Source organism: Chrysoperla carnea, chromosome 3 (assembly GCF_905475395.1).
Source record: "Chrysoperla carnea chromosome 3, inChrCarn1.1, whole genome shotgun sequence".
Taxonomy (NCBI): domain Eukaryota; kingdom Metazoa; phylum Arthropoda; class Insecta; order Neuroptera; family Chrysopidae; genus Chrysoperla; species Chrysoperla carnea.
This window is the reverse complement of record NC_058339.1, coordinates 66,970,637-66,996,648: the sequence shown is the minus strand read 5'-3', so window position 1 is coordinate 66,996,648 and position 26,012 is coordinate 66,970,637. Positions and strand designations below refer to the sequence as shown.

At 28.5% G+C, this 26,012-nt stretch overlaps 2 protein-coding genes across 2 annotated transcripts; both read right to left on the bottom strand.

Moving 5' to 3' along the window:
- Positions 1 to 1,088: 1,088 nt before the first annotated feature.
- On the bottom strand, positions 1,089 to 3,711 carry LOC123294990 (BTB/POZ domain-containing protein 2-like). The gene is made up of 3 exons (XM_044876178.1): positions 3,398 to 3,711; positions 2,073 to 3,299; positions 1,089 to 1,688 (listed from the first exon to the last, which is right to left on the bottom strand). Exons 2-3 carry the CDS (start codon positions 3,279 to 3,281, stop codon positions 1,539 to 1,541), a joined length of 1,359 nt encoding a protein of 452 aa, XP_044732113.1. The 5' UTR covers positions 3,282 to 3,299; positions 3,398 to 3,711; the 3' UTR covers positions 1,089 to 1,538.
- Positions 3,712 to 4,829: 1,118 nt separating this feature from the next.
- Positions 4,830 to 21,983, bottom strand: LOC123296195 (phospholipase A1-like). Its single transcript, XM_044877656.1, has 5 exons — positions 21,938 to 21,983; positions 7,791 to 8,105; positions 6,012 to 6,254; positions 5,763 to 5,948; positions 4,830 to 5,182 (listed from the first exon to the last, which is right to left on the bottom strand). Exons 2-5 carry the CDS (start codon positions 8,089 to 8,091, stop codon positions 4,830 to 4,832), a joined length of 1,083 nt encoding a protein of 360 aa, XP_044733591.1. The 5' UTR covers positions 8,092 to 8,105; positions 21,938 to 21,983.
- Between the last annotated feature and the right edge of the window lie 4,029 nt (positions 21,984 to 26,012).

Genomic DNA, 26,012 nt, shown 5'->3' with positions numbered 1-26,012 from the left:
CATGACCATGTTTACTACATTTATTATACAAAGGGCTTCAGTTGCTAATACGTTTTTCGAAAATGTATCACAAGACCGCTTGTTGAGCTACCTACAAATTTTCAACTCCCTATTTTTTATAGTTTTGGAAAAAATGGACACAAAAGTTTTGTCTTAATTTGTGCCCTCACAGGTAAACAGTGATGTTTACGAAAAAAAAGTTGTTTATTTTTTTATAAGGAAGATTTTTTACATTTAAAAATGTTCTATCTCTAACGGTTTGCTGCAAGATGGGTTCTACGAGACCAAGACCAATGGTGCTTATTTACGAACTCAAGCTCACTTTTTGCGTTCTGAGTAGGCATTAAAAATTTCAACTTGATATCTCTTTTCGATTTGGATTAATTAGGTGATTTTATGAATACCTATACCAAAATTTTGTTCGTATCATAAATAGTTCTAAGCGTTACAAACTTGGGACTAAAATTAGTACACCCTAATATACATCTCATATATAAAGGGTATAATAATTGTTATTTGAAGCTTGTAAAGTAATTTAAGCTTGATTTCGTACGAGAAGTATTTAATATAATTTTTAAATAATCGAAAATGTTAGTCCGGTTATAAAATCTCGATCAATTGAGTGATAATATCAATTTTTTTATGTACTTAAGTTATATTACATTTAAATTAATTAATTCGGAGAATTTAGGGAGCGACAATTCCCAGCTTTTTGTCACTCGTTGTTGTTTGTATGTTTTTAGCGATTGGTGGCCTTAAATTTTGATATCGATTAATAAACTATATTTAATTCCAAACTGAAAGTCTTATCCTCAACTCTAAATGATCACAATAATTAAAAACTAAAAACACATACATTTTAGACTTTTTGTGATCATTTTGTCATTTAATGGAGCCTAAAATAATCTCTTATAGCATTAATTGCACCTCGATATCGGCCTCACATAAGTTTGATTTTTATCTGTGTCTATTAGGATTTAAAGAATGCATAAAAATTGGTGTTGCTCAGAGACGTTTTTAGGATGAGGAAATGAAATGTCTTTAACGTAATAATGATTAACACTTCACCAAGGAAAGAAATGGTTGACACTTCATTTATTTACATATAATTGTTACATTTCTTAAAAAATACATTATCACAATAACTTTTTACAAGTACGTAATTATTGACTGTTTGACCAAAAATAGCGCTAGGAATCAAAATGACAATCGTTTACTTTCAAGTAGTCAATTATAGAGTGTCTAGTAAGACATTATAATTCACTGTGACTGCTTATCGACCAGAAGAAGCCATTATGATGAATTCACACACAAGGAGGTGGATGATAAGCGATTAGCAACTGCGTATAATAAATTTATGATGATTGAAAAATTTAGAGTTTAATCATAATTTCATAGACTGCAGTGATATATCTTTCTATATTTGCTAGTCACCCGTTGCTAATCACGTGCGGTGTGCATTCAACATTACATGGAAAACAACAATTTTGCATGCCCAAAAAAGTATATATAAATATTCAGGTAAATACTTTCTGCGTTCACGAATAAAATATAATTTCCGGTATTTGTCCACTTTCTGTACTTGTTAGATTATTGGAATGTATTTCCAACTTATTAGAAAATTGAAAAGTTGAACCATCAATTGTAATTGTGCTCTTCCCATTAATTCCAGAATATGTAGCTGGCCCCTGTTTAAATAAAAGAAAATTTTTAATTTTTAATAAATATGTAAATATTTTAGACTGAAGTTCATTAAAATTAATGAAGATTGCTTAATGGTACGTCGGATAGAAATAGTCGAAGGTTTTAGTCACAAGGGCGTCAAAGCTAACGGACGTTGAAAATATTCGTTTCAGCAATACATTGTGTTAAATAAAGCTGGTCACGCGAACGTCAATTTCAATACACGTTATAGTTCTATTTAACTATGTAATTTTAATTATAATTTTATTTACGCTCTGTAAGAAGTCTATGACACTGTCTTGTTCGAAGGCGGTTATTGTGGTAAACCCTCTATATTATATGTTTGCGTAAAAATGTTAAATGAAAATTCTTTAATAATTGTCACTTGCCTTAGATATAACACTAGCCGTATACAATGTATTGGGTAATATTTCAATAGGGCTCTGGAACATCACTCGGTATGGAGAACTTGAGCCATTGCTACTTAATGAAGTTTTTTCCGATCCACGTACCACACCTGTTACTGATCTTTTCAAATTTAAGTGTACCTCATGTATGGCCGGTCCATTAATCGACCCATATAAACCGAAACCCACGACAAAAATACGTTTATCAACCGAAAATTGAATACAATCATATCTATTGATGGGAGTGGCAAAGCTCCAATTCCCAACAACTTGTGGAAATCGATTCACGGACTTTTCTTTACCAGTCATAGCACATCTTGGCACATCTAAGATTCCATCAGTTGGTTTTGGATTTACTTTGGTTAGGTATAGAAACATTTCCCTAACTTCACGATCATTCAATAAATCACTTTTAGCTGGCCCAAAAGCAAATTCTTCAATAGACATCAATAAGAAACGTATTAACCCAAATGCTCGACCTAAAACAGAACGCATACTTTCTGATGTTAAAGGTAATTTTTTCCTAGCACATTCTGCTTTCGTCCAACGTTCAATGGCTTCAAATAATTTGAATTCCTCAATTAATAATGTGTTACGTTCTAATACAACAATCAATGTATCCAAATCGATATCCGTAAATCCATCCGCAGCAATTGCATCCTTTGTGTTTTTATCAATTGTATCTAAGCATAATTCTGCTAGCTGTGGTTCGTCGAATAAACGGGCTTGCGTTAACAACAAAAAAGCATTATTAGCATTTAAGTTACTTTTTAAAAAATCCACACAATGCCGTTCTAAAGCTGACACATAATATTTTTTGGCTATGTATAAAGTGGACATTACTGTTTCTTGGCATATTTGTACTACATCCGAATAAATAAATTTAAGAAACGTTAAAAATGCTAGTGGTTCAACATCAGGTAATTCCATTTCATCGGATGTTGTTGCTAAAGGACCAGAAAACATTGCTTCAAAGACAACACTCCCAGCAGATAAAACGAGTTTATGTGCTGGTATCCGTTGTTGTTTAGTACACTTTCCCACAATGAAATGTATATCAGCTAATTTTTCATTGTTAAACAAATATCCAAACCGTTCACTGACTTTTTCTCTTGAAGCTTGCCAATTGTCTACAAGTCCATCATTTGAAGCTATCGTTGCATTAGATGAAGTAGGATTTACTTCCCCCATTTCAAACTCGTAATAAATCTAAAAAAATAAATCTTCAGATTAATTATTTACGGAAAATGGTTTTAGCGATAGAGCCACCGTGATTAGCTAAGTATCAATTGCAGAAGTAAACCTACATTTTATTTATCTATTAGATAAAACTTCCCTATTTTTAAACTGGCTGTGAATATGTACAACTGTGAAATAAATTTACTTTACTTGTGAGAGGTAAGTGGCTAATAGCAACAATCCAGCGATTGTGAAATTAACATTCGATCGCGAATCGTGATTTATAACACAATGATATTCTGATGAGAATGCATCCAAAATAATTTTCAAAGAGATTATTACTTCTATGATAATTTCCCTGTGCTCATAACCTTAATTATTAAAATCAAATTATTGCTTGCGATAATTGAGAAATATTTTTTTATTATTATCATTATGGTTGTCTTTAATATTTAGTGTCGTCGAAAGATGACACAGATGTCGCATTATGGATTTTGTATGATCTATATGCATGATAGAGCACATAATCGTATATAAAGTTGCCTAAAAAATTAACTTTTTCGCCTTTTTAAATTTGTGAATAATTTTTATACCTTGTAAGGTATACTAAGTTAATTTGTCCCAAGTTTGTAACGCTTAAAAATATTGATGCTATGAACAAAATTTTGGCATAGGTGTTCATAAAGTCACCTAATTAATCCATTTCTGGTTGTCTGCCTGTCTGTCTGTCTGACAACACGACAACTCAAAAACGAAAAAATATATCAAGCTGAAATTCTCAGCTTGTAAACCCTTAGAAATAGAATAAAAGTTTAAGTATAAATGATCCTTATAAAACAATAAACAACCTTCGTTTGAAAAATTTTTTCGTTAACATCACTGTTTTTACCCGTGAGAGCGCAAATGAGGCGCAAATTAAATAGTATGTATTATATGGGAATATCGGTAATGTGTGTGTGGCTATCTTTCTTTACTTCTATGAAATAAAAGAGTCTATACATGGTATTTCAACAACTAACTCACTCAGTTGTTTGTTTTCACTTGTTTAATTTAGTTTAAAAGTAGCCTCGTTCCAAATTTTTTTACTAGCTATCAGTACCATATCTTCTGTTATTTATTTTTAGGGATTAAAAAAGCACTAAAAATTTCATTTGTTTACTATTTTTATTTATTTATTTAAACTTTTCTAACAAAAATTATAAATAATATTGATACTTATGTAAAAATATTTATCATTTTCTTTTCTACAGTTTGACCTTTTCAATTTCACATGAAAATTTTAGAGGAAGTTTAGAAAATTCATGCAGGTAAATAGTATTAGTAGATATTAAGGGAAATACTTAAAAAATATTATTACATAGCGATAGAAAAAATTTTATGCCTATTTTGGGAAACTTTGAATGATTGTCGTTTTGAATCGGAAACGAAGTTTAATTTAAAAAGAGAAACGTGTTCTACATATTCTTAATACTTTTCGAAAATATGTAGCCAAAAGTTCCTTCCGCTAAATTTTTCTGGTTAATACTCATTTAAGCACCAAATAATTGAAAAATAATTGAACTAAAGATAATCACAATCTAAAATTTCTCGTTTATATTGTACAAGTTTTTTGTGCTCAATTTCTTTACGGTAAAGTTCTCTTTCTTTACTAATTTTCTTTTTAATAATTTCAATCATAGGTTTGGTAAATTCACCAACTGCATATGGTGATACGGAGTCTGTAATAACTAAATGAAATCCACGAGATTCTTTTTTCACTGGATCCCCGGCTAATATTTGAGGTTCACTGGGTGGACAAAGGCCAATAAGATACATAAAAAAGTTTGTACAGGGCCATCCCCAAAATCCGAGATTACTATTGATTGATTCAGCAAAATATAAAGGTGCTCGATGATGGTTACATGCAAAAAATCCTGAAAAAAAATATTAAATTTATTTATAAAAATCTTAACTTTCACCCCATATGTAAAATTTAGACCAAAACTTGAAAAAGGACCCAAAAGTTCAATCACTTTTGTTTTTCAAAAATTTGCCTACTATTTGGAAAAAAAAAACATTTATGACGTTTAGAAATCAATATGACATAGCCTTACCAAATAGAATCGATAAAAAGTTTGCTCCCAAATATTATGCACACCTCCTGGGAGGGGTTACACACATTCGAGTTACACACATTTAGGAAAAAATGAAGGTATTAAAACGACTTCGAAAAACTTTAACTTAATTAGGCTAACAATCATAAGCTGGCTTAAATTATAAGAAAAAGTAAGTTAATATAGTTTCTTAACATCCATCTATTTATAAAACCGGCTAAGTGGCCGAGCGAGTAATGCGACGCAATCACCTTTACCTGTTCAACTACTTAGACTGGGAGGTTTTGAAAAAAGATTGGGAGGAAAAATTTGAAAAAAGAATAATTGGGACAATTGCAACCTTTTTTTACATGACAATTAGAGAATTGTTACTTACTATAACTAAAGTTAGTTAACTTACTTTCTTCAGCCCAACAACCAGGCTGCGTAACTCCTCCATTCATATAAAAATCTACATGTCCTGAAGGCTCGATTTTTCCCTGAATAAATGCATTCGTATGAAAAACATCCACAAATTCCGCGTCTGTTTCATCTAATTTGTTATCTCTTGTAACAAAAGTGAATAGTGGCATTGCTGGATCCAATCCTTAAATTTTTTTGCATCATGTTAATTCACTAATCTGGATAAAAATAAATTTGGAAAATTTACCAGTTATTCGTGGTAGCTTATAAGGCCTTAAATTATTTGCTGCAAAACCAGCAACATGCGCTCCTAAACTAAATCCAATAACATGAATATCAGTTACATCCAAATCACGCAATCGTTCAATTAATTGGGCAGTACATGCTCCAACATGTCGAGAATTACTTACAGCACTGGGATAACATGGAGCGGGTGCTAATTTACCCCAATCAACGGCAAAAATATTATAATCGCCTTTTATTAAATATTCTGAAAATATTGATAATAATTACAATTTAGAAACAATACCGGAGTATACATTTTTTTAATATAATTTTAAAAAGAGATATCCGCATCTCTCTCTCTAACACTTAGATTCGTGGATTCCTGATGTACATAGTATACACCTCTTCTGGACTTTGAGACGTCTCATGGTGTCAAAATATTAAACAGCGTATTTAGTTGCGTCCTAATCAACCTTAATCGACCACAATGAACAATCTTGCATTATCTATGCCCTGCTTGACTTTTTGCATTCTTTCTGCTAAAGATTGTGTATAATCAAATCAGGCTTGTTGAACTATATTTTGGTTTAAAACAATACGTTTGAGATTCCTTCCGTATCCGCGAATGCTTCTTTGAATGTCAGTGAGATGAACTGTTTCATTCTCTTCAGTGTACATGACCCGAGCCCGAATCGGTCTGCCTGTCTTATCCAAGGCCAAACGGTATACAATCCTAGATTGCCAACGAAAACTTTGAATTCCCGTCGGTATCTTAAATTTCCGACAGAATCCGAATTGTTATTTGACGATGAGCAAATCTCAGTATAGAAAATAATGGAAAATCCTGGTCCACAATCCAGACCAAGTGTTGCTGGAAGAGAAGTATTTGGCTTATGGGTATTGAAATATATTGTGAAATATTTACAGGCATGAATAACGTATTTTCGTAAGGGAACTCTCATAAGAAGTATCTGGTGCGATTAATACGGCTAGAGAAATATTCCTCGTGTTTTGGTGGATATTTTCCATAAAGAAAACCTTAGTTAACCGTCGCTTTCTGAGGACAAAGGAATGGTTTTCTTTATTCTAGGTTCGTATGTATTAGTACTTCTTGGACCATTCGTAAATAGATATGATTCAAAATGGGAGTTTTACAATTTTACAATTTTTATTTAGCAGCAATAACAACAAACGTATATTCCGGAAAGCTTAAACAGAGAGTGATTTTTATTAATGATTGCGGAATACAGCGGGAAATCTTTCACGATCAGGGCGCCAAATAATAACGTCCTTGGATATCTGATAAAGGGAAATTGCTATGGTTGATTATTTATATAATAGGGAATATCGATTATTTGTTTTTTTTTTTTTTTCGAATTTTTTATCAAAATATGGAAATACCGTAGAAGAGATGACAAAAAGTGAAATTAAAATTAACATCATCTTAGAAATGTGGGTGATATAAGTAGGTAAGCATTTTAAACTACTAATTAGACAGATATTAGACAGAGAGATCGGACATAGTGATTGACGTCATATACTATGTTTGGTATAAGGACTACATGCTTAATTTGGTTTTGCTAGAAAGACATACCAACAAATTTTTGATAGCATTTATCTTTGTTTTTTTTTATTTATTTATATTTATTCGAAAAATAATTTTTATCTGCTGTCTGTTACGTTAAAGCGCTTTTTATTAAGTCAAGAAAAATAAATCACCGATATAAATATTGCTTATTGATTTATTGTCTTAGATTAAACATTAAGATTGACAATATAAAAACTACAATTAAATACTTACGATGCTTAATTTCAACTAAAACACTTAAAAACATATCGGAATTATATCCATGTATAATAATTTTTGTCGGTAAATTTCTATTAAAACTAGATTTTGTAATATTTGTATCGGATAATGTTTCCCCAACATGAATTGGTTCTGGAACTTCAGAATACTTTCGATTATACAAATAAAAATTAACATCAGAATCCGGACATGATTGGCTAAGAATTAAAATACATCGTCCAAGTGACACAGTTTCCTGTCTGCTTTGTCTACTACCATTTTCTGTATAAACACTTTCCACTAGAATTGTGTCCATTGTTAAAATTAATACTGTAAAAAAAACAATTTAATAATATTAATTAATTTGATTTTATATTAATGAGTACAAATAATATATAGAGTGATTTTTAAGTTTTTAGACATAAAATCGCCCCTTTTAAAAACACATTGAAAAACTGAAATTTTCGAAATTTCAAACAGCATCTTCAAGCAAAATTGTCAATGTATAATCTACATCTCATTTGAAAACTTGTATTTTTTTGTTTTTGAATACAAAGCTTAAAACTTATTATCACCCCCAAAAGACAAGAAATGCAATATATGCGTTCGAAAGTTTTAACAGTGCCATAGCAAATTCCAAACTTCTTTAATCAATTTAGTTTATGCTTATTGCATTCGAAAGCTTCATTTCTCTGTAAAATGCGCCTTTATCCACTCTGGTACTTTTTGATTGAATTATAGGCACTGTTCAAACAAATTCGAAAACAATTTAAATCTAAACAGTGTGGGTAAAGGAAACAAAAAGTTTTAGATGCGAAGGTGTACAATTAATTAATTTAATTTGCGTAACTTAATTTTTATGAGATGTCACTTAAAATCGGACATGAAGGGTATATATTTCGTAGCAAGATTTATGTATATATATTTTTTTTTTCAAGTAATCCAAAAATTTTGGTGTCAATAGGCCACTATAATTATTAAAAATGCTCTTGAAAAGTTCATGTTATCGGCCGTTATACATTTGAGATATTTTTACTTTTGGCGATTTAACATTAATATTAAATAAAACTAGGTACGCCTAATTATTTAATGCCCAATCTGTATAATGAGTGTTGTAAAACATTAATTTTTATTGGTAATAAACACCTTACCATGTTTTTACTTCCATATATAGAGAATTTCCAAAATATCATTGGCTTTTTGGAGTAAGAATCCTATGAACATGACTGCCTAATATAATGTACCTCTATATAAGGTGAAGAAAACGATGTTTCGTGGGAGAATCTTTTCAGAATCCCTCGTTTCGGGGGAGACGAGTGTTACATTTTGAAATCTGCTATTTTTGGTGAAATTATTATTATTTTCCTGTATTAACAGTTTTATAAAATTTAATAATTTAATAAATACATTCATTTTGTATCGTTATGATTTACAGATTTGTAAATATAGATGTTGTTTGAGGTTCAGGCACTTATTTTTTTGTCAATTAATATGCTAATTGTGTTCCCACCCTTTTTAAATATTCAAACGGTAATTTTTTTTTAAAATTCAATCAGATTAAAATACAAAGCCAATTGTAAATTACTAATTTGTACATGTATGAATCAAAAAGTATTTGGTGAGAAAAGATACGTATTTTGTTTTAACAAAATAGTTCCTAGAAAGTTAAAATTTCATTGTCAATGCCAAAAAAATTGTTTATACGTAAGTCTATTTCACACTCTCGCAGAGTAACACAAGGTCGGGCAAGGAACGAGAATTTAAAGGTGATAAAAAAGCAGTTTATTGTATTCGAGTCAATGGCAACAGATTTTTAAAAATTAACAAAATAATTGTTGCTGTTAATTTGTTATGATAAAATTTAGCTTTTGCCCACGACTTCGTCCGTGTTTTTTTCCTTAAATAACTTGCAAAGATCATTAAGAAGTATAATATGATATTTCTTTTATTTCTTAATAGATATACAACGTTTAATAAATTAATGCCTCTTTAGAATAGTCCAAAACAGAATATTATTCTAGGATGCTACTGTAGTATATGTTCTTCCGTGTACGGTGCAAAGGAACTCACCGGTTAAAAAGCAAATTTTTGGTGGAAGTCGGTGCTTTAAAATTATTTTTTGCTTTTTTGTGTATTTTTTGGAGTCGGTTCTATTTTTAGAACAACATTTTTATTTTGAACTTTTTAGTGAGTTTATGCCAGTTTTAGATTTAATTTTATTGTTTTTTCAAAAAATTCAGAATCAATTTTGATAAAATTTATTTGGGATTACCTGTAAATTATGACATGGGTACCCTGGTGGAAAAAATATTTGAAAAAAGAATAAGTCTTAATATGTCTTAGGAAACTCTGAAAAAGTCTTAGAAACTTTAAAAAAGTATTAAGAACTCTGAATAACTCTGAATTAGACTAGTCCGAAAACGTTGAGAAATTCAAAGTTCCTAAGACTTTTTCAGAATTTCTTATTCTTTCTTCAAATATTTTTTCCACCAGGGTAGCCACGGATTACGGTAACTACGGACGCGGAATTCCGCACGGGACGAGCTATCATCTACCTTATTTTTCCAATTTATGAAGATATTTACACCATGCCTTTTGGTCAAACACTTTGGGTTAAAATAAATAGGTACATTATGTAGATATTTCATTTTGACTGGGAATCGATAAATGAAAGAAATTATGTAATTTTTGCTTAAAATGCCGATAGGCTTTATTTTACAAAAATAGGCTTTTAAATTTTAATCGAAATATGATTGTTGTTATGATGAATGAAATAAAATATCAAATTGTATCAACGTTGTTACTAGAGATCCAACTGCACTACAAATCTGAAAATTATTATTATATTAATTTCCGAAAAACCAAATTTTCATAACACACTCATCACGTAGAGACCTACAAGATAAGTAAGAGGCGGTATCAGGTCGATTTTCAACCCATTTGATAACCGAATGAGACATATTTTATATGAAATTATATTGGTTTATAAACACTCCTACATCATACTTTTCCTATCGAAAAGTATTCATGACTATTTTTATTTTTATTAATTTTAATCAATTTTTTCCATGAATGTCTTTTTTGTAGAAACAAGCATATACCATTATTTTCGTCGTTAAATTATCTCTCTTCTAATAAAAATTTCGATTGGTTAACTGGTCGGTGTAGTTACTTATATTGACTTGCTTGTTCATATGGTATGAAAAGATCTACACCGATCTGTTAACCAGTGGAAATTGGTAACAGAAGAAAGATAATTTAATTACCGTTATAATGCTACGGTAATAATAGGCTAAAAAATTGATTAAAATTAATTTAATTAAAAAAAAGAACCCATAAAAACAAGTTTTTATTATACTCTCTTTCTTTGTTTAAAATTTTTATCGTTGTTATGAGTCTGCCTGCAAAGTTTCAGCTCGATTGGATTAGAGGAAAAGGGTTAAAAATCGATCTAAAAAAATTTCGACAGACAATCAAGCACTACGAGTTAAAATAATGGGAGTAATAAAAATAGTCATGAAGAAAAACTATGATCCGCGTGTTTATAAATCAATATAATTTCATAAAAAATATATCTCATCTGTTTATCAGATGGGTGAAAATCGACCTTATATTGTCTCTTGTACTAATCTATAGTGTATATATGTTGATATATAGAATGTTCGATTTACATCTAGGCATATAAATATCACGAGTATGACAGAGTACATGCGTTAAGCAATGCATCTAAGTAAGAGGTATTATAGGTGTTGTATGAAATTGCAAAAGTGACTTGTATCGTGGCTTATCTGTTGTAGTTCATCTATTCAACTAAGAAACTCCCACTCTTCAAGCGTCTTACAACTATCTCAACGCATATCGAAGCTTCAACACATGTATATAATACCTCTCACTTAGATGCATTGCTTAAGGTATGTACTTTGTCATACTCGTGATATTTAAATGCCTAGATGTAAATTGAACATTCTATATACTAAGAAATCTGGTTTCTACATGACATACACTCTACTTACTTTATATGTTAATGAAAAGTCTAACGAAAAACTTGTATCATAAAGTCCAAAAGTTTCGTTATACTGTATCGCCTTTAAACATATAATAACAGATTTACTATTTTTCCAATTCCGATGATTCATATAATTAACATTAGCAATAAAAATTTGTGTCATTATTTTAATTGTTCTAAATACCTTGAAAAAATGAAAATTACCATACAATTTCTAAATAACAAAAAGGTCCAGTCAACACTTTGTGGACATGCTAAATTTTATCAGTATATTTAACAACCTTACAATAAAACGGGGGTAATGAGGCTATTCAAAATCCAAAGTTAATAATATTGTAATCCTTGAAAAGTTGAAAAGCAATATAATTAAATACCTAATCAAATTTTAATCCGATCTAAATTAGCTACATAAATAATAATTTTTTGTAAATTTTGTTAGCTTTGAAATTAGGTTTTTCCCGATTATTGTGTTATTTTCGTTGATATATTTCTTATCATGTTGTTTAATGTTTAACAACAAATAATTTTTAATTTCGTAAAATTGTGTGCTTATGATATGATTAGCTATTGTCAATAATGCTACAATAGAAATATCGTTAAGGTATTTGTTAATTTACAAGTAATATAATAATGTCAGTTTGTAATATAATAGGGAATATTCATGAATTTTTTTTTATATTTTTAATTCATTGTTTACACCGTTATAACAAAGTAAAAAATATAAATACTGCTTAAAAATGCTGTATTTAAATGTAAAAAAATATTTAAAATACATTATAATTTTGAGATATTTTAACGTAGTTTTTTTGCGCTCTCTGTTGATGATGACGTATAAGTACGTGATCTGTCAATTGGTGACAGTTCAATGTTTAATTTACACTTTAAAAAAATGAATTTACAACACAGAATTTACACTCGTTATTATTATGTTTAGTAATAAAAAGCTGTAGAATAGTATAATTTAATAAAATACCATATAAAATGTAAGTAATTAATATCATACAGTATGTCAACAAATTTGACAAGCCCGTACTATGATGTCACGTCCGTATAAAAATGTGAATTTCCGTTTTAGAAATTTTTAAATGCCCTCACGGAATTAGTACTTTTATTAATTAATTTTAAGTAATTAAAAAGATATTAATTACTAAAATAATGATTTAGTTGAAATGCCCAATCATTAAAGTTACGGAAGAAAAATATTTGAACCAAATTTAAATTTCATGAATATTCCCTATTCAGTTAAGATTCAGAAATTAATTTTACCTTATTTTCAACTTTGATGATGAATTTTGTTATAACTTCATGAATGTAGACGAAAAATAAAAATAAAATTATTCGATATTTGCCTTGGTTTTCGAAATATCGAAAGCAAAATAATTAAACAAAATTTTCAATTTTCGATATTTTAAAAATTATTCCAGCTATCGAAATTTACTCTTACTTTTTAGTCTTATATTGTCAAGTGATAACATAATTCTCCATCAAAATTGAAAATATACATATTTGTGCCCCCACTTTCAGGCTCATACATCCTAAATTAGTTGGGCACAACGAGTTTTTTTTATATTCAATAATTTATTAAGGTTTTAACTTTGGAGAAAGTTACTTGACTAGTTTTGGAGAAATCTATGAAAACATATCATCCATCTACCGTTTTCCCATATATGACTAATGTTAAATAGGCCTTCTTTTGAAATCATTTATTTATTTAAATAATCGGACAACCTTCTTAAAATTTTCAAAATTGATTTAGACTTAGTCCAACATCATATAAAAAAAACCAAACGACTTTATTCAAAATTGCTTCGCTCGTACATCCTTAAGGAATCATTGATGACACTTTTTAAATAGCGTTTTCAAAATTGCTCTTTACTCTGTCCCACTTTTTACAATAAAGAAACCAAAAGATATTTACCTCCGTGCGTAGTTTTTCACAAATGCTCATCAATAACCAAATTTTCATAAATTCATAACATTCTAAATATGTACAAATAAATAAACCATAAACATTAACTGCCAGTTTAACTATCGTATAATTAAAAATTAAATAATGTAAGTAATTCGATATAAAAATTACCCGTAATGTTATTGAACAAATTAAATATTGTTCATATAAAGTAAAAATTTTATTTAAAATATCATATAATTGAAAATATTTTTTAAAAAGTTTAAGTTTATTTTTATGGTGAAATTGTAAACGTTGATTAATACCAAAAAATTCCAAATAAATAACATTTAAAATCACTGCTAAATATATTTCAGTTAACCATTGTAAGAAAATTGGTACATGAGCTGTAATCGCCCATAATATATGACGATTGTAAAACCAATTGGTATTGAAAATTGCAATCAATAATGCCACCATATTGTAACTATTTATAATTAACCATTTTTGGAAATAATTTTTTTGTGGAATTATATATTTTTTAAATCCATAAAAAATTTTAACTAAATGTTTTGGAAGCACATATTTAGTGCTCTCCGCATTAATTATTATTAGAAAACTAAAAATTGTGTTTAAAATGTGATGTAAACCGTTGATTTGTTCTTCGAATTTACTTTCGATAAAAACTGGAGAATATGAATCATTTCTATGATTATACCGAGTTGATATCGTATAAGCTAGATAAATGTATGTAAAATATAAAAGTATTCGGTAATAGTTATAGAAATTCGATGAATATTTTATTTTCTTTTTGTTCGGGTATGCATACGGTGCCAAACCAAATAATTTTAATGTGTAAAATATTATTTTAAATTCTTGTATCAGTTTTGAAATATATTTTGACTTCGACATACCGAAAACTTTAATAGATTAATATCAGAAATATATTTCCTAAGTGGTAGTTTAATGTATTTTTCAATTTAATTTAATTTAGTAAATAGTTGAAACCCATTTCTAATCAACGATGCAATATTACGTTTTTTCATCAAATATACCTACCTTATTTTTAAAATAGGTACTCCTACCTTTTCTTTAATAGGGAAAATCAAAAATACAGGAAGGATCTAAATTGACTATCAAAGTAACCCGGAGAACTAGATCCAAAATTTGATGTCAGAACATAATGTTCCTAATCAAACTCTGCAACTTTTGTTTAAGTTATTTGTGAATTGAGAAACTACAAAACGAGTTATTAGCCATAATAGATTAAAATGGCCACCCTACATTATTTTCCTAGTCTTTCAGTTTAGTTTGTTTCCTAGTTGATTTAAAGTCCGTCTTCGTCAAAGCTCTCTGTTCTTAAACAGCTCCAAATGGTTAATAGAGTAGTGGCCGGGGATGGGCCAACTCTTTTTCGGTATCACAAGGAACCCTATGGTCTAAGTGTGTCCCACTTCAGGGCAGCCACTCTTATCTAATCTAACCTAACCAAGTTGATTTATAGAAACACCTGTATTATAGGTATTGTATAGGCAAAATGGCAAGATTGCCGAGTTTTAGCATTTTGGCCCGATTCTTTACAATTTTGGTTTAAAATTTTCAGTAAACCATATAACGCATCATTAAAATAAATTCTCTTAACTAATCGTCAAATTAGCTAGATATGAGTTTTTTATTAAATACTTTCTCGACATAGTCCCAGAGACACGAAAATTTGTAACGCACACAAAAATTTTTTCCAATATTTTTATTTTACTCTTTGAAAAAATCGAGAAAATAACAAAAACTTAAAATACTGTACGAAAACGGAATTTATCATAATTTAATTTCAAAGCATATGAGGCACAGAACATACACGGAAATTATATAAAAATATGTTATAATATATTTGGTTAATTTATTGTTTTTTATTTTTAATTGATTATGTATTTTATTACTTTAATGAGGAATTAACACCACGTTTAATACAATTATCCTTTGTACATTTTCAGGTAATGAAAATGCGGTGGGTTGATTGCGGAATTTCGACTTATTAAAGATGTACGAGCGCCAGGGCAACTTTGGATAAAAGGCTTAATTTTTGAGTTATTTTGGACTAAGCCTAAATAAATTCTGAAAATTTTAGGAGGTGTTGCCAGATTATATAAATAAATAAATGCCTTCTAAAGTAGGAATATTTAACATTGGTCTTTTGGGAAAACGGTAGATGGATGATATGTTTTCATAGATTTCTCAAAAAAAAAGTCGGTGGAAATTTAAAAAAAAAACTATTTAAATTAAAGTTAAGCATTAATAAATTATTGAAAACAAAAAGCCCCTTTGTGCCGACTAATTAAGAATGTATGAGCACGGTAATGGGGACACAAATTTAAAAAAAAAAAATGGTAGCGAATTATGTTATAACTTGACAATATAAGACGAAAAGAATGAATTTTTCGATATCTGGAGTAATTTTCAAAATATCGAAAATTGGAAATTTTATTTAATTATATAGTTTACGATATTTCGAAAACTAAGGCAGATGTGGAAGCATTTTCTTCTTATTTTTCTTCTACATTCATGAAGTTATATAACAAAATTCATCATCAATGTTGGAAATTAGATAATTTCAAATACAAGTCTAAACTTGCCTTGGCGCTCGCACTACCTTAAATCGATAATTAATTTATAAACATAAATTTTATTGTTTATTTTATAAAATTAATTAATCAAGCTACTTTCTTTTTAGTGTACGATAAATCATTAAAACCTTCTTGATTCATTTTAGGCAGTAAACATTAAATTAGAAAATAAGGAATATTTGGAATTTTATCCTTGCTAATTACAGTATAGAAAAGGCGTTAACTTAAAGGTTTGAAATTTCAACAGTACGACCCGCCTATAATGTTTTTAGTTTTTCCATTGTAGATCAAAATGATTTTGATTTTTTATTTTGATTTTACCTGCAATGATTTTAGTACACAGTGGTATCGTTAAAATTAATATTGTTGTTTAGGCTTGAAAACGACTGCTTTTATGTTTTTTCTAACATTAAAAATCATAAAATCCGGAAACGGTGAAGTTTCGCAATCGTTTACAATATAGTAAACAATAATTACTATGTTTGTATTTATTTTTGTTATTTAAATTAGCAAAACGTGTTTTTTTTCACGGAATAAACACGAACTATTCAAGTACAGATAATAATCAATCTTTATTCTTAATATTAAATTATCTTTCTTATTATTTTTATTTGCGTTTTCACGTATCTACGCGATTAATAATTATACAGAGATTTTTTCGCAACATACCGACTTTTTCTTAAAAGTAAAAACACAAAAGTTAATTAATTAATTTAATAATATTTGATTGATAATAAAAAAAGCTTTTAACAAAAAGAAAACCGACTTCAAATTCAAAACAAATTAATATGCACTAAAAAGTAAAATTATTGTTATTTTTGGATTCGGTGTCAGCCAAGGTAACAACTCTGACAGAACAGTTTGCTGCATTAGTTTGGCTGACACCGACTCCAAAATAACAATAATTTTACTTTTTAGTGCATATTAATTTGTTTTGGGAAAGTTTTTCTTTTGAAGTCGGTTTTCTTTTTGTTAAAAGTTTTTTTTTATTTTGTGATTTTTAGTGAATCTGAAGTACATTAACTAATTTGTCACTAAAAAAAGAATCATCGAAATCGGTTGGCGTGATATTGAGTTATTCGTCCTCTTGCCGTGCATACTTAATGCAAATTTATGACTTTTATGGTTTTCTCATGGATGTCGTTGTCCGAACTGGACCAAAATGAAATGGGACCACACGGGAAGCATCAGCTTTCAAACAGATAAAGAATCATCAAAATCGGTTCACCCAGTCGAAAGTACTGAGGTAACAAACGTAGAAAAAAAATACAGTCGAATTAAAAACCTCCTTTTTTGTTTGAAGTCGGTTAAAAATTGGTTCTATTAGTTTTATCATGCTAAACAATTCCCATAAATAATTTTTTTTTAATTGGGTCAAATATGCTCATGGGAAAATCTGATTCGCTTTTATCCGCTAGAACCTTTTATCCGAGATGTAACGTGGTAAGCCTTAATGGGGTCAAAGAAAATGGAATAAAAATTTCCGCGGTGAAGCTGCAAACATCGTCGTCTATGTTGTATAGTCATAATACATGTATTGAAACAACCTCAAATTAAAATTATTATCCAAAATAGACTAAACACAAATTGGTCAATTTTAGTGAATGTTTTATTTAAAAATTTTCAATACTCATAATTAATAAAAAAATTATTTGGTACGTATCTTATTATCTATCATGTGGAAACCACAAATATTTAACGTTTCCTATAAGCAAATAGAATCTTAATAAGGAAATTGTTATTCATTGATTAATTATTATTGATAATATTTATGCTAACAAACCAATTATTGAACAATTTTAATTTTATTTCTACATCTTTACATCATTTTATTTCTACATCTTTATATCAGGCCCAGGCCCGTGCGCAAGGCAGGGGTTTTGGGGGTCAAAACCCCTTCCATTGAGAATCTGTCCACATAAATTTTGCACTAACAATATAGTCCTGTAAATGCACCCATTTATAACACTCACTTCCACTGACGAATCAAATATTGATACATATTTTGAACTTTGTACATTCTTTGACTTTGTCTTTGAGTCGAGTACTTCAAACAGAAAACGTGGATCTTGGCGAGGCTATCAAACTAACTGATGCTGCAAAACATATTTTGCTTGAAAGAAGAGGTAACGTTGGAGAAGAAAAATTTTCAAAACCGTGAGCGATATCTGCGATGAATACGACATAGAAGTGCGGAAGCCAATGTTCGCGTCTTTTAGACTCAATGCTCGATTATACAGACTCTTACAGACGGATTCTTACAGACTCAATGCTCGAATATACAGACTGATTCAGTTGAATTTTGAATCATCGCAATATTTTATCAAATTTAGCTTACCTCTTTTTCAATAAAATGATTTTGAAGAAAACTCTTGCTCGACTTTTTGAACTAGAATATACAATTTTGCACGTTGATTCCCGTGACATCTGGGAGGACGGAATTTTACCTTTAGTGAATACGCAATGCTGGATAGGGTGCCAAAAATTCACTCGAAGCACTCTATATTTGCAATAAAGATGCGTTTCCGAATGTCTACTAAATGCTTTGCGTACTGGTAGTTTTGTCTGTAACAACAGTGACGAATGAACGCTTCTTTTCAACCTTGAATTGTCTCAAAGCACACGTTAGATCGACAAGGTCTGAAAATCGGCAAAACGGTTTAGTCCTCGCTGCAATATACACTGCGTTGTGGAGGTCGATGCACACAGAGTTTTGGAAAAGTTTTTTTCTGTACCTCGCATAATTCATTATTGAAAAATAGTGACTGAATTTCACATTTTGACCTTATTGTCACATTTTGACCTTACTGAGTGTTCTCTTGCTCGAAAAAAGAATTTCTTGTTTTTATTGACTTTATGACCTAACTTGGCGAACAAAAGTTTGAACCCCTCCCTTGGATAATTCCTGCGCATTCCTCATCAGGCATGTTTTTAAAACTATGCGAATTCATGGCGCAGAATTTGTGAGGGTCTACTCTTGAGGGCAACTTTTTATGGTAAAGTCAAAAACGGAATATTATAAAGTAGCATTGTAAACCCTTATTAAAGTGGAGTCAAAGAAGAAAAATTAATTGAAATAGATTTATTAAACAGTCAAATTTAAATATTGTACTACTATACATAAAAAATGTATTATTAAATTTTGTGAGGCTCTTTTTTATTGGTTCATGGGGTCACTATCAATCTACATACATAGTAAATTCAGGAGTACGCGCATTTAATTTATTATGACATACCTATCTCCAAATTTTGAAATAAAAATAATTATACCAAATTGAATGGCGATAAATGCTCAAAGTGAAATACAAAATTTGATAAAATATTATTTCTAAAATTTAATATAGGTAGGTATTGTCTTCGATCAAAAATAAATCAGTAAGCATGACGACACAATTAAAAAGATATAGAATTGCATCTCTAGCTCGGAAGTGATTGGAATTTAATTATTTGGACATTAAGTAATATAGTACAATAAACGAACTTTCTTCTTAAGAAAATAGAGTTTGCTGGGTGTATTGACTTGGGTGCAGTTTTTTGCAATGGCTTCAGAGAATTATCCTTAAAAAAGTCTATAAGGCCGAACTTTTTAGTTTTAACCCCCGCACTATTTTAGTGAAGGGGGTTTAAATCGTGAAAAATGAATCAATTCAATCATAAATTCGAGATCAGCGATCGAAAAAACTCCTTTATATGTCATTAAAAGTCTTAATTTGCAAAAAAAAAAGAAAATTGTCATTTTCATTTTGAAAGATAAACTAGTTTATTAACAAAAATATCTTAAATTTCTAGTTACTTGAGCATTTTGACCTTTTTAAAATCATTGAAAATTATTTTATTCCATCTGGTTTACTTTACGATTTAAATCCCCTTTACCCCAATAGGGCGGGGGTTAAAACAAAAAAGTTCCGCTTTAAAGCATATGGACTTTTTTTAATTGCATTAATAATTATCTGAAGCCAATATAAAAAACTGCAAGTTAATAGACCCAGCAAAAAATTTTTTCTTCAGAATCAATAAATTCTAGGTTCATTTATCGTTCTGGGTTCAATATCTCTGAAAATATTAGCATCTTTGATATTAATGCTAGATATAGTTTGTTGATTGATTAGAACGCTGGTTCGGTAAATCAAAGGTTATGAGTTCGATCCTCGCTTGGGTGCATTTTTTTAAAATATATATATAATTAATGCTCTAGGTAGTCTAGGTATTTGAAATAAAATTTCAAATTCGCCGCAAATATTGGATCAGATTTTATCATTAAGTTAGTTATCTTTTGGCCGTAAAACCATTTTTTTCAAAAATTTGATGAAATAAAATGAAGTGAAAATTAATTTACGTGTATTTAATTTAACCGAAAAAAGAAGAAATTTGCTGCACTTTACTTAAGAATTTGATGAAATTAAAATAATTTAAGTGTATGTATTATAAAAAGAATTTTTAATTAAATTAATTAAAGTACACATAATTAAAATGCAACGGGGCTGATAAAATATAAAAGAAAACATAGTTTTGTATACAGAGTGCTTCTTTAACTTGACATTTGAAAAATCATTAAAAAATAAGTCAAATACAAAATATTTTTTCAAACCAAAATTTGATGATTTTTAGGTTCTATTTTTTGTAGGCGATTCGTATTTTGCAGGGAAAAAAAGATAACTTTTATCAGAAAAAAACTTTTTCTAATGTATATTTTTAATGAGAATAAAAATATTAGGTAATTATTACAAATGTTGACCATCTTATAGCCGAAATACGCAATCATAAAACATGTGTTATAGATCGAAGAACTGAAGCGAAATTGAAATAAATTATTGTAGAATAGGATAAAGTTGCATAATACAGTGTATTGTGCAACAAGTGTACGAAGTTGACAAACACACAGAAATAGAGAAGTAGCCTTAATTTTTTTTGTCTCAAATTTATATATAAGTGAAAGAATAATTCATCTAAAGAATATTTAAGTAATTTTTTTTTAAATTAATAATTCCATTTTTTAATATTAATTAATATTTTTGAAAAAATAAAACGGTAGGGAGGTATTAACCTCCGTTGAGGCTGTGAGCCAATGGTTTCTATGGAAATTTGCATTATAATAGAGTAAATGCCAGCTGAGAAACAAAGCATTTATTTATTCATATTATTTTATCATTTCTCCGTGCGATGGCGTTACGAAAGCGAGGTGTTGACGTCACTGCCGTTTGAATTTATTGTTTAGAAAAACCATTTCAATTGTAAAATTACATGAAAAATCAATTTAAAAATCAATTTTTTTAATTTTTCTTAATAATTTCTTAATCTTTCGAAAAAAATAAAAAAACATGCAACTTTTCTATTCCCACTTTCCGATAAAAGCCCATATACCCCCATGTTCATGAATTACGTTAAAATTTACAAAAATTAACGTTTTAGCGTGTGTTTTTGGTATAGAAATGTAATTTGCCTTATTTGTATCTCGAAGTTGCTTCATTTACACTAAATTATTTTAAAGTAAAAATGCCATTGTATGATCCAATGGCTAAAATTGAAAAAAATTCATTTTGGTATCCTATACCGGTTTGTTTTTATTCCAATTTAAAAATGTATATTTTTTATTTGATTAACCTTTAGTTAACCTTTAATAACTATCAAATAAAATTTTAAAACTTACATAAAATATAAATAAAAATTAAATGAAAATTCGATATATCACTGCATTTTCTTATCATAGCCATATTTATAATAATTCTCCTTGTAATATAACAATAATATCCACATTCTCGTTTAATAACACTAACTGATAAATCCCGTTATGAATAGTTTTATTTAACAATGTTAATAGAATAACAATTACTTCATTTCAAGTAAAGACAATAATAATAACAATCGTCAAATCGATTTAAAAAAATAAAATTACTGGTTCATTATTATTCACTTGACTTGAGACACACTCGCTGTTGCAACAAAATAAATCATAACTAATATACTGTCAAAAATAAATAAAAAGTATATTAAATCAATTTAATTCAGTTGGATATATTTAATTCAGTAAATACAACTAGCCCTTCTATCAATGTAATACTAAAAAAATATATATACAATTTCTTTTACTAGTTTTTCTAGTAAGAATTTTTTTTTATATATTATTTGTTGATCAAAAGTATTCTGACGTACCTAAAGTTATTAATAATACAGGGTGTTTCTATCTAAGCAAAGTAATATTCTGTAGATCAGTATTGTGGAACAATTAAAAGTGGGAGAGACGACAATGCTAACTGTTGCAGGATCGATACCAGATATCATTTTCACATATTTTTTTAAATTATAAATGTAAAAATATTTTTTTTTGTATTTATGATATTTTTTCGTTCAAATTATTTGTCTGGCGTGTTTTTTTCTAAGCGGGACTATTTTAAACATTGAGTATATTTTTCGTTAAACCTAGACATATTATTGAAAATAAGGGGCGAATCATGAAATTTGATACAAGAATAAGGAAAATAAGGGTAATTCAGAAAAAACTTGGCAGAGTAATATATATAAGATAATTATTGTAAACTTTTAGGTCAATAACCGGGTATTTTTTTAAATGTAGCCTTGACCATATTTTTTGGGGGTAGACCATTATTATAGGGATATTTGTGCTTAACAATTCATATAAAATAACATTCAATCAGCAAACAGACCAATGAAGGTCCATCCAAATTCGGATCCTGTACTACAATGTTAATATAAAAATTTTGACACTTCTATCACCTGATAAATTTTGTCGTAAGAATTGATAAACATTCTGTATAAAAAATATTTGATACATGGCGACTTTCACAGTATAGTTTTTATGAATTTTTAAATAGTATCGATAGAGTTTATTAGAGGTGCAAGTGGACAATTATTATATTAAATATTTTATTTAATTTTATAATTCCATATATGTAGTTTTATAATTAAGGTAATTCCATTTCAAATTCAATTGAACGAGAACCAAAGAATGTGGCGGTTTTTGTTTTTGGGTATTTAATTCAAAAAAATATGGCAACTCGAAAATAATTTATTTTTAAATTGTTCTACTTGAGGGGGGTTAGATTAACAAAATATTTCAAAAAATTTTCAATTTTATGAGTTGTAATGTTGAACAAATGGGTTTTACCTTTTTTACACCAAGTTAAATCCATGAAATTTTCATAAAAACGTGATAAAACATTTCTATCCAAAAAGCGGAAATAATCCTGAAAATTAATTATTTCTCACATTCGGATAATTAAAATAAATACTGTATAGATTGCGAATTTTTGTTTTATACCCAGAAAAAGATAAAGAAGATCACACTCTTTAAGTTTAAAATGATAAAATCATAATAACTTTTAAGTTCAAATGCATAAAATTAGCATAATCAAAAGGCTAAAGAAGTACAAAAATAGCCAGAATTTAACATAAATCCCATGTTTTTAAAAAAAATTAATAAATCAAGGTAAAAACCTCATATTATTCATATGACAAATTTTCACTGTTTTTTGCATATTTTTGTAAATAACATTTCAGAAATATTAGTAGTTTATCGAAAAAAATGTTATACTATTGCAAAAATGTTTTTTTTTAAACCTCTTGAAAATTTTTGGTCTAAAATGTTAAAAAATTGAAGATTTTTGTTAGAAATTAGCACCTTAGAATGAAATAATGTGTCATAATTATTACACTTAGGGATTTCGTTAAAGGATAATCAAGGATTACGAAACAACGTATAAAATTTTTGAAATAATATTTCTTTAAATAAATAATTGTTCGATTGTAATCTATAAGTTAGTTATACAGCAGGTGAGGCGGAGAAATGTGCAATTTTTGAAAACAAAAATTCATCAATTATTTGTTTACCATCTTTAAATACATAATAAAGATAAAATAAGTCGAATCTGAAAACATGCGGCTTTTTCTTGTAAGTTTAATTGAAAAGAGGAGTTTCAGGAGAGATGGAAACAGTAGGAAAACCGACCACTAATAATTCAATCACTGAAAGAAACGAGCTGACAATTGGTTTTTAAAATCCTGCGGCATGTGATGAATAACTGCGGCATGTGATGAAGGTGTGCGCCTAAATTGACGTCATCTAACTGTAGTAATTTTTTTAAGTCAGATACATAAAGTTATCTAATTTTCTTGAATGTTTTTTGATGTAACTTAACAAATTAAATAGTTAAAAATACCTACAATAAATTAACAATTCGATTTGTATTTCACTTACAAATACAATTTTTGAGCTTTTTTTTATGTATTTTAAAATGTTAAAAAATTGATGGGTGTTTGTTTTACAGAGTTTTCAAAATCACACATTTTTCTGCCCCACTGTAAATGTAGGAAGGAAGTTGTTCGACAAAAATAATATGTACACTCATATTATCAACCATTGATTGATTGATATTATACTAAATTATGTATAATAATAATAATATAAACTATAGTTTTATCTTCAAGCTTGAACTACCTTAATGCATTGATTAAGTATAATTATTAATTGACAGAAACCGTATTTCCAAATATTTTGAAATATCAATCTGATGTGAACGACCTTATTCTATAGAGATAAAATCAAAAAGAATTCTTAAAGATTACAGACACATCTAGAGAGATTATAATATAAACAAAATGTCATCTTTTGATCGACGATTATTATGTGGCGGAAGCAGTGCCGGCTCTAAATAAAACAAGAGCATGATACTCGTTTAACATTTTTCGAAAAACCTTCCTAGGCAGACAGCATTTCTGCCTAAATATTTTAGTTTGTTTAAGGTTGTTTCAGTTTATTTTTATCGACTAGGACTCAAATTATTCATTAGAAATGAATTTTAATTAAATTTAGGCCAAAACACTTAGATAGGGTAGTTTCGTAATGTCGAATTTGAAACAAAAAGAATGAAGAAGTTGTTTAAAATTAAAAAATGATTTTTGTCTTTTTCGAAAAAAAAAACTTTATATGTAATATATTTGGCGTTACCGTACAATGACGTCAGTATTCGATATTTTCCTCTTTGTTTAATTAGAAGTTTAAACCGTTCTTTTTTTGCGTATTTTTAAAGATTTTGAAAAGCCAACTTCACTTCTTTTTTTTGTATTCGGGAAGTGAGGATTCTTCATCTGAAGTGATAATAAAAATTAAGTCAACATCCTTATTATTTTAAGTAATAGTTTTGGAATTTTTATGATATTTTGAGGAAAAATTTATTCTAAAAAGGCGATAACAAATACAGTAAAAATGAAAATAAAAATGCATAATTTAATTTGTTATATTACTTAATCATTATTTTATTATACATTTTAATATTTCATACAAAAAACTATTTTCATGCACATTAATGAATTAAAAGTAGCCTATACAAAAAATATATACAAAATTATCTAGGCAATATAGACCGTTGGACATACATATAGAGAGCTTTGTTAAATGATTATGGTCCGTTCAGAGTAATGTTTTTACGTGAATTTATTCAAAGGCAAAAAAAAAACTAAACAAAAATTTTTCCCGTAATAAAAAATGTAGAATCAAAAATTTTGATAACTTCAGCCATTTCCCCAAAAATCGGGAAAAACGGCCAAATATATATTTATTTATATGCTAATTAACAATATCTTGAAATTAATTGATTTTATAAAAAAAATTTCAAACAATAGTTGTTGGAAAATTTTTTTCCTACACAAAATGTAGAGTGAACAATTTCGATTTCTTTAGCCGTTTTCAAAACGATCAATTTCATATC

What these genes read in the sequence shown, in the direction of transcription:
- LOC123294990 (XM_044876178.1), bottom strand. Translation starts at nt 3,281, where the DNA reads ATGGGGGAAGTAAATCCTACTTCATCTAATGCAACGATAGCTTCAAAT. An exon ending in CGGCTAGTGTTATATCTAAG is followed by an intron (nt 1,689 to 2,072) that starts GCAAGTGACAAT and finishes TTATTTAAACAG; the next exon opens with GGGCCAGCTACATATTCTGG.
- LOC123296195 (XM_044877656.1), bottom strand. Translation starts at nt 8,091, where the DNA reads ATGGACACAATTCTAGTGGAAAGTGTTTATACAGAAAATGGTAGTAGA. An exon ending in TTTAGTTGAAATTAAGCATC is followed by an intron (nt 6,255 to 7,790) that starts GTAAGTATTTAA and finishes CAATATTTTCAG; the next exon opens with AATATTTAATAAAAGGCGAT. An exon ending in TAAGCTACCACGAATAACTG is followed by an intron (nt 5,949 to 6,011) that starts GTAAATTTTCCA and finishes AAAAAATTTAAG; the next exon opens with GATTGGATCCAGCAATGCCA.